Source organism: Myodes glareolus, chromosome 10 (genome assembly GCF_982192425.1).
Source record: "Myodes glareolus chromosome 10, mMyoGla1.1, whole genome shotgun sequence".
NCBI lineage: Eukaryota > Metazoa > Chordata > Mammalia > Rodentia > Cricetidae > Myodes > Myodes glareolus.
Window position 1 is genome coordinate 14876984 of NC_142035.1, and position 9765 is coordinate 14886748.

The window sequence follows — 9765 nt, forward strand, 5'->3', positions numbered from 1 at the left end:
TTTCTAAAGAAGAAGGCAAGTCTTCCATCTTGTCTCAGGATGCTAATGGCATCACCGGTGGCAAAGTGTTCACCACAGCCCATTGCTAGTGCAGCTGGATAACACTTCTGTCAGAGCTTTCTGGATTAAAATACTGGGGTTTATTTTTTGTTGGATTCCATGGCATACATTCAGTAAGGAAAGCGAGACTCTTTCTCGTTTTTCCAATAGTGATTCCTATCACCACTCAATTGTTGTAATACTTTTCCCTTTAAAATGCCTCTGCACTTCACCTTGCCTTCCAGATATACCGCAAGTTCATTCCGCTGCACACACGGACTACCTAAAATGCCACAGCTAACAAACCACCACAACCATGGCGGTATTGTCTTAACAAAGTTAGCAGAGTAAACTAATCATAAAAGCAAGCACCCATATCTCTCTTAGATAAATATAGACATTGGCACATCAACGTTTATAGTTATATAGCTCAAAGCTCAGGGCATTGATGTTCTCTGATTATTTTTTTTTCCAGAGCCGGAGTTTGAATCAAGAGCCTCACACGTGACAGGCAAGTGGTCTACCGCATAGCTATAGCTTCAATCTCTCCATTTATTCTTCAAACTTTCTATTAGAGGTTTACTCTTGTTCAACTCTTCCTATGTTGTTCTACACATGTGAATGCTCTTTGCATGTAAATGAGAAGCTATGTAAAACTCCATGTAAAACAAGCAGCTTAGTGGGCTTCTTGAGATAGCATGCTAAACAATGCCAGAATGGAAAGAACACCACTACACTGTGACTAGGAAACCTTGGTCTGGCCCTGGCTACCTTCAGAGCATGAAAAACATCCCTTCCCCACTCTAGTCTGGATTTTGTTCGAAAATGCAAAGAGTGTGTGATAAACTCAGAGGGTTGATAAATATTTGCTGAGGCTATGACAGAGAAAACATTGCGTCCCTGCACTAAACCCCTGGGAACATTACCAATGTCCCCAACTGTGCCGAGGGGAGGAAGTTGACATTTAGAGATAATAAAAAAGGGGGGGCAGCATCTTTTGTAGCCTCAGCCACATCAGTGGTACACCCAGCTAAAGAATATATAAATGAGCAGCTCAGCTCAGTTCTCAGTGAAGGCTCTTCCTGGCAAGATGAAGTCCTCAGTCTTCATCCTTTCTCTGCTCCTCATTCTGGAAAGACAAGAAGCTGTGGTTGGGCAGTATGGTGAGTATAGAGATCGTAGCTAGAGAGAAAGTCACTCGGGGAGAGTATCCTTCATGGAGTGAGCAATTCCTTCCATAACGCAATCCTTTTGATGAGACTTAATTCTTCTCTACCCAAACCCAAATCCCTTGAGGGAACATCAACAGTTTTATGATGCAATTTTTGGAATAAGACTCGGAATGAACTATGCAGATGATATAACAAGCATTCTTGTTATAAATTACCAGGTGGAACAAAAGGCGGCTTCACAAAAGGTGGCTTCACAAAAGGCGGCTTCACAAAAGGTGGTTTCACGAAAGGCGGCTTCACGAAAGGTAGCTACACTACTAGCTCGTCGGGATTTATGAAAGGTCATGAAAGTTATGGGCTCAAAGGAGGAAGTGAGGATGCAGCTGAAGAAAGTTCTTTCATGCAAACAAAACGTCAAGTATATGGCCAGGATAGTGAAATGTCACAGTCGCGTCTTTCACAAGAACACACAGGAGTGAAGGGGGCTGCACTTTGTCGTAAAGGACAAGTGTCCCAACTAAAATCCCAAGAATCCCAAGTGAAATCCTATGGACAAGTGAAATCCCATGAATCTCAACTGAAATCATCCTATGGACAACTAAAATCCCAAAACTCCCAAGTCAAATCCTATGGACAAGTGAAATCCTATGGACAAGTGAAATCCCATGAATCTCAACTGAAATCATCCTATGGACAACTAAAGTCTCAAAATTCCCAAGTGAAATCTTATGGCCAACTAAAATCCCAAGATGCCCAACTAAAATCCTATGGTCAACGAAAATCCTATGGTGAAGAATCCCAACTGAAATCCTACGGTCAACTAAAATCCCACGATGGCCAACTAAAATCCTATGGCCAAGTAAAATCTCAAGATACCCAACTAAAATCCTATGGTCAAGCAAAATCCCAAGATGCCCAACTAAAATCTTATGGCCAAGTAAAATCCCAAGACACCCAACTAAAATCTTTTGGCCAACAAAAATCCCTAAAAGGTTTTTCCCAACAAACTAAGCATAAAGGGTTTGCTATGAATGAGGAACTCTCCCAGGTCCGTAAGCAATATGATGATGATGAGAGCTCTGTGCAGCAGAAGTCTAGCCAGGCGAAAACAGAGGAGGATTTATCCCAATTTGGGCAACAACGCCAGTTTGGACAAGAACGCTCACAATCCTACAAAGGATATCTTGAACAGTACAAAAAGAAATCACAAGACCACTATCAACAAAGAAGAAATTTTAATCAAGGTAACTATTTTACAAAGGGAGGAGCAGACCTATATCAAACTCAACTCAAGGGATAATACAGTCATCGACCAACTAAAGAGCAAGATCAATATCAAGGTATGTTTCTACCAATAGGAGAGGTATTTATCCTGATACTTACATATGGTATATAAGAAAGCCCTGGGTCCATCATGGGATTGATACCCATTTGTTCCTATCAGCAGAAGTATTATGTTACAAATTTTGAGAAAGATAATGAGCATGCCCTGGCAAAATGAGTACTAGGTATGAGAGAAGCAGAGTAAGCTACCCAGGTTAAAAACGGGTACTGAACTCTGACATTAAGGAAGTATTTTTCAGGGTTTTTTTTAAAACATAGATGGAGTTTATATTATTAAATATGTACCACCTATGAAATCATATTTAACATTTTATGATATAATCTTATTTTTTCTTATAATTTGACTTGGTTTCTTGCTTATATTAATATAAGGTAATAATACCTTATTTTTCCAGATAATACCAGATCTTTCACCACACCAGGGTGTTCTTGAGTTTCTGTTACCTCCGTTTTCCACCAGAACCACAGGGTTAAGGATTAGCTCTCTTTTCCACCAGATAGAAGATATGATTACAAAGATCTCTGTTTGGGGCAGACACTATCTTCAATTGTGTGCCTAATGATGAGCCTGGTAGAGTCCGATGGACAGTCCCAGGCTTGTGGTCACGTTTGTGGCCCTGGTTAGACTCAGCTGTTCATAAAATAAAACAAAAAGACACGATTGTGAGAGGGGGGCTTGTAGGGAGAAGTGGGGTAATCAAGATGAACAGAAGACATAAGATGGCGGGCTCGGCAGTAATCAGAATACACTATATATGAGTATGAGAGTCTCAAAACAAAGTAAAAGGTTGTTTTCTTTTTAAATCTGTGCTTGTGATACAGGACCAGTACAAAAGTGAACACAAGGTAGGAAGTGAACACAGGTCATTGCTAGATGTTTGCAACCTTGGGAGTGAAACCTGAGCCCAAACAGAAAGACACAGTTCACTACTTTTAAGTTTGCACTAAGAAAGGGAGAGCAACAAAAACCGCGGGCACACTTGAGGTCCGTCGGAGTTATTAGTGGCTGAGCACCCTAATTTGTAGAAACTGGTTCTGATAGAACTGAAAGAGGCCAACACCCATTCGTTTACAGCTCAACTTCTGACTTCCCTTGTTTACCCCTTCTCTTTCTAGGACTCACCTTGCCAGAGTCAAGTCTGTGATACCTTCCAGATGCCGCCTATAATGTGGTCCCAGATCTCTGGTTCATGTACAACTGTCTACTCACGTTTGCTTTTCTGTAGGACTTCTAACCCCGGAGCTTCCTCAAATGCTTGCTTTCCAATAAAAATAGAACTTTCTGCATCACTTGCTTTTGTTTACTGACGTCTGATTCCTACCAATATCTGGGTTTGGGAACACTCCTAGTGGGCTGTTTCAAAAAGAGGAGACAACTGTGTAGCAATGGGGAAAACAGCAATGACATCCACATTTGTAGATGTCTGGGTCACAAAAAAGAGGTACTAGAACTGTGCCTGACATCCCGTGAGTCACCTAAAGTCAACTTTAAAATCCCTCAAAACTCTTTTTCTTCAGAAACTGACCACCAGAATTAAAAGTTCACTGGCCCAAAAAGGTTGGTTTCCAGTTGCAACTCTGCTATGGAAACATCTATTTTCAGGCTGGAGAGCTGGCTCAGCCATTAAAGGTTCAACTCACAATCAATATAAGAAACATATCAGCTTTCAATTAAAATTGTTTTTCTCTCTAAGTTTAAGTCCACCATTTACATAAAGGAACATTTCCTCCAACTGTCTTTAACTTTGTCAAATCAAGTAAAGCTTATGTGGCCCCACAGCCAGGAACTGGACTGGCAGATCACTTACTAGTACATTTGATACTTAAGAAAAAAGTAGAAGGACTTGGTGTTATTTAATAAGACTTGCCCCTGCTACCACAGCCACAGAGAAACATGCGCAGGTCGCAGAGGCACGTTCAGTTTTATTCTGGAAGGTTTAGTCACTTCAATAGGTATAGAGAGGAGGGGGGTTTTTCTTTTGCTATAAATTCGAAGGGTTTGAGTACCTGTCTGGATAGAAACACAAGAATTCTGATGAAGTCTTGAAGCAGAATGGATATAGGGAGCTCACATGTAATGGAAACCATACCTCGCTCAGACACCATAGGCTCTCAAATAAAAAGCCTTGTGCCGGGTATGCTTACATCTTTTTGAGTCGTTAGCCACTGGGATGGCACCCCCAACATTGCAAGCTATTGCCATTGCTTCTAGTTATAAAGTTAAAATAAGACTCTACCACTGAAGACACTACATACCTGAGTCATAGGACACAGAGAAATCAAGTTGAGACTGATCTGGAAGCTTCATCCTAATGACTAGCTTTCACAGTGCTTACTAGGGAGGAAAAGTCATCAACACTGTTACCTAGCTGTGGACCCTATGAACTGGAATAACAAAACTGGCCTGATAAGATATGCCTACTAGTGTAATGGTGGCACAAGTGTTATGAAAGTCATCAGTCAACCACTTTCTGATTGAACTTGAGTCCCACCCACAGATGGAACCAATGCCTGGTACTATTAACTGCATCCAAAAGAGCTACGGACTGTTCATACTTATCCTGCATTTGTTCCATAATTTTATTCTGAAAGTACATTGATGTGCGATTCCCCCCTGGATGCTCTAAATATGTTTTATTATTATTTGTTAACAATCTGCTTTGGGTTTATGGCAAGGCAGGAATTCCAAGCAGAGATAGAGGAGAAAAGAAAGTGGAGTCAGGGAGACGCCATGTAGCTGCCGAAGGAGACAAACTCTGGAACCTTAACAGTAAGCCACGAGCCTCATGGCAATACACAGAATAATAGAAATGGGTTAATTTAAGATGTAAGAGTTAGTTAATAAGATGGGCTGAAGAGATGGCTCAGTGGTTAACAGCACTGACTGCTCTTCCAGAGGTCCTGAGTTCACTTCCCAGCAATCACAACCATCTGTAATGAGATCTGGTGCCCTCTTCTGGTCTATAAGCAGGATACATATAAATAAATAAATGAATAAATAAATAAATAAATATTAAATAAATAAATCAAAAAAAAGAGTTAGTTAATAAGAAACCTAAGCTAATAGGCCAAGTAGTGTTGCAATATAGTTTCTGTGTGATTATTTTGGGTCTGGGAAGTCAGGAAACTAATGAATAACCTCCGTCTACAGTACATTACTTAAATATTTTCACAATCTGTAAATGGAAAATAATTTTGTCCAGAATCAATAAAATCATAACTACTATTTAATCATAATTATTTAAATAATAATAAATAATATGCTTATTTTTGAGAGTAGGCTGTTAAAAGGTAGATAATTTGGGGGTAAAATAAATAAATTTTCACACGTGAGAAGAACAGCTAATAGCCAGAGCTGGGGCTGAGACTAACTAGGCTGATAAAAAGCCTTCTAAGCATGAAAGAGGCCCGAAGTTCAGTTTGCAGCCTAATGTATACACCTGCAATACCAGCGTTCAGGAAGCAGAGGCAAGCGGACAAGAAACTCAAAATCATCCTCACCTCAACTGTGTAGCGAATACTAGGCCAGCCCCAGTGTATTCAGTGCACTAGTCAGGGTTCTCTACCAGAACTGAGAGAAAGAATGGGGGGGGGGAGATCATCTAATCTGTGGTCTGAGTAGTCTAACAAAGGTTATCTCCTGATATGGTGCTGGAGTCCAAGAGGATTACTAAAGAGCCTCCAGTCTATGTTGAAACCCCAAAGAAGTGTGTTCTAACACTGGTGAAAGGTTGCCTCAGCAAATGAACTTGACAGCGAGGGAGAGGGCAAGCAAGCAAGCAAAAAGCAAAAGTTTCCATCTTCCATGTCCTTTTATGTGGGCTGCCACCAGATGGTGTGGCCCAGATTTAGAATGGGTCTTTCCGTAACACATGATCCAATCAAGAAAATCCCACAGGCATGCCCAACTGCTTGAGTTTTAGTTGATTCCAGATGTAGTCAAATTTGACAACCAAGATTAGCCGTGTGTGTGTGTGTATGTGTGTGTGTGTGTGTGTGTGTGTGTGTGTGTGTGAGAGAGAGAGAGAGAGAGAGAGAGAGAGAATGTGTGTTATCAGGTGCCAAGGTTAGATTATAACAGTTTGAATTGACAGTTTACCCACAAATATATGTTTACTGTTATTTGCTAGTGGTGATATTTGCAAATAAAACCTTTAGAAAGGGGGGCTGGAGAGATGGCTCAGAGGTTAAGAGCACTGACTGCTCTTCCGGAGGTCCTGAGTTCAATTCCCAGCAACCCACATGGTGGCTCACAACCATCTGTAATGAGATCCAGTGCCCTCTTCTGGCCTGCAGGCATACATGGAGGCTGAACACTGTGTACATAATAAATAAATCTTTAAAAAAAAAAAAAAACTTTAGCCGGGCGGTGGTGGCGCACGCCTTTAATCCCAGCACTCGGGAGGCAGAGGCGTGCGGATCTTTGTGAGTTTGAGGCCAGCCTGGTCTACAAGAGCTAGTTCCAGGACAGGCACCAAAGCTACAGAGAAACCCTGTCTCGAAAAAAAAAAAAAACTTTAGAAAGAAAGAGCCTAAAGCTCTTTTAAAGTGGGTAGGGATATGGGGAAGATCTGAGAGGAATTGGGGGAGGGAAAAACAATCAAAATACATTAAATGAAAAAATAACTATAAATAAATAAATGTAACCATCGAAGACAAAATTATACAGGACTACTTTAACCTTCCATCTTTATTGATGGGATCCTCATTTTTCTGAAACTGGGGCTTACTGTGTTGCCTAGGCCAGCCTTGAACTTGTGATGCTCCCATCCCAACCTCATTAGTGCCTGGGATGACAGGTATGTGTAACCAGACCCAAGTGCTGGTGTCCTTTTGAAAAGAATTTCTTGAGAGCTGAGGTGTCTTACACACATGCAGACCAAAGTTCAGACCCCAGCACCCATGTAAAACTGTCAAGCATGGTGGTGCTCTCTTGCAATCCCAGTACTGTGGAGGCCAAGGCAGACAGGTCCCTAGGGATTGCAAGACAGACGGTCTAGACTAGTTGGTAAGCTTCAGCCGTTGAAAATCCCTGTCTCAAAGGCCTATCTGAATAACAGCAGGGGTTGTCTTCTGGCTTCCACATTCATACACAAGCAGCCACTCACACATGCATAAATCTTGCAACTGTGCATTAAAAAAAAGAATGCCTGGAGAAATGTGATACACCTACAAAGAATCCCTGCAAAGAGGAGAGATTGGAATAATCAAATTTAGTCTTTCTGGCTCCAGCTTATTTCACTTAATAGTCTCCATTTCCATCCATTTTAATTTCATTCTTTACATCCAAATAAAATCCTGTTGTGCATATGCCCCAGATTTTATCCATTCATCTGATGGGAGAGGTGGTATCGAGGCTTTTCCATATCCTGGCCATGGTGATTAACAATATTCAAGCAGTAAACATGGGTGTGTAGGCATCTCTCTGGTATGACAGCTTTGATTCTTTGTGTATATGTCCACGTGTGGCAGAATTAGATCAATATATTAGTTCAACTTTCTGGTTTCTGAGGCCCCTTCATACTAATTTCACGTTGGCTACAGCAGTTTACACTCAGACCATCAGTGTGTAAGGAATTCTCCTCCCCTGTATCTACCCTAGCTTTTCAGCTCACATGTTTTCTTCACATAGTTATTGTGACAGCAGAGAAAGGGAAACAAATGAAGTACATGGACATTTTCATGATTTTTAGGTATATTGAACCATTTTTCACATACATTTTTAAAATGTGTTCATATATTAGTCATCTGTGTTTCTTCTTTTGAGAACTGTCACTGGATTTATTTTCTCACTTTTTGATGAGATTGATTTTAATGCTTGGTTTTTATTATTCATTGAAGATTCCATGTTCCATGTGTAGGTGGCAATGGATGTTATATATGATTTAAAGTACACCAGAATACACATTTTAGGCAAACATCACTCTAGATTTTTATTTAATATATTTTTCTCTTTCTTAAATTTATCTTTAAATATAAAAAATGTAAATTTAAATGTAAATTTATTATTAAAAACATCTGTTTTTCTAAATGCACAGCCCATTCAATCTGTCTACACATCTTTGCCAGTGCAGTCACTGGCAATGGGCCTTCTCCACACTTAGTGTTTCTGGTGTAAGTTACTGGGGTTCAGTGTCCTGAAGCAGTTTGGTAAGTCCTTTACTAAGACCTCCTCAAGGGCTTCCTGACCAGAGAACCCCAGTGATAAGCTTCTAGATGAGACCTTTCTTACCACTTGGGCATGCTATCTTAAATGCTATTGGCTGAAGGAGCGGAATGTGCTCCCACAGCAGACTTAGGCTTCATAAGTCTGAACACATACAGACTTAGATTTGGGGTCCTCGGTAGCTTTGGCCTGGGATTTGTTACTTTCTTGGCAATTCTCTGGCCTCTTTCTCTTGCCCTTCTTGAGGAGCATAACGACACTCTGAGGACTCTGGTACTCTCCGCAGTCCCAGTAAGAGGCAGTAAGAGCCGGAGCAGACATGTGCATCATACGATACACATATGAACTCACAGACTGTGGCAGCACAAACAAGGCCTTCATGAGTTCAAATTCCTGTAGTGAGAAGAAAAGTGGGCATCAAATCCCACTGACAACCAAGAAGTTAATTGAAATCGATATCTGTTGGAAAGGGGAAAAATCAGTTCTCTCTGTAGTAAGAAATCTAGAAGAGTCATTTTATTTAGAGTAAACATTAAAATGAAACAGTTGTTTTCTGGAAGCATTTAAACCTTGAAGATGTCATTGTAGAAAACAGTGATTGTTTCCTGTGATTTATGGAGCTGTCTGTCTGAAGGAGCTTTACAGATTCTGCATGACTTTAGCCACAAGACAGTCCTGGCACACATGGAATGTCTTGCATTATTGAGCACTGCCAACAGTATACAATAGGATGGAAATTGCCAGGGTGAGGCTCCTTCAGGAAACATATAAATTAGATCAGAAGCTCTGGTATGAGGAGCTTTTTTACCCAAAAAAAATAATTTTTGTATAACAATCAATCAATACACTTCTACATGACTGTTAGGGGTCCGGTCCACAGAGGTTATTGTTCTGCTGCCTGCAAGTAGCCACCAGGAGAGTAATTTAAGAGCATTGAAAGGAAAACTCAAGGAGACTAAGTGACACAGCTGCCTAGTGAGGAGGGGATTTGCAAGAGACTAGCAGAAGGCTAAGAGTACCTTCAGTGGGAACTGAGGGGAGCAG

At 40.8% G+C, this 9765-nt stretch overlaps 1 protein-coding gene across 1 annotated transcript; it reads left to right on the forward strand.

Annotated features, from left to right (window-relative positions):
* The first annotated feature begins 1042 nt into the window (after positions 1-1042).
* LOC125404735 (seminal vesicle secretory protein 2) lies at positions 1043-3845 on the forward strand. The gene is made up of 3 exons (XM_048440845.3): positions 1043-1202; positions 1430-2551; positions 3672-3845. Exons 1-2 carry the CDS (start codon positions 1085-1087, stop codon positions 2509-2511), a joined length of 1200 nt encoding a protein of 399 aa, XP_048296802.3. The 5' UTR covers positions 1043-1084; the 3' UTR covers positions 2512-2551; positions 3672-3845.
* Positions 3846-9765: the final 5920 nt, after the last annotated feature.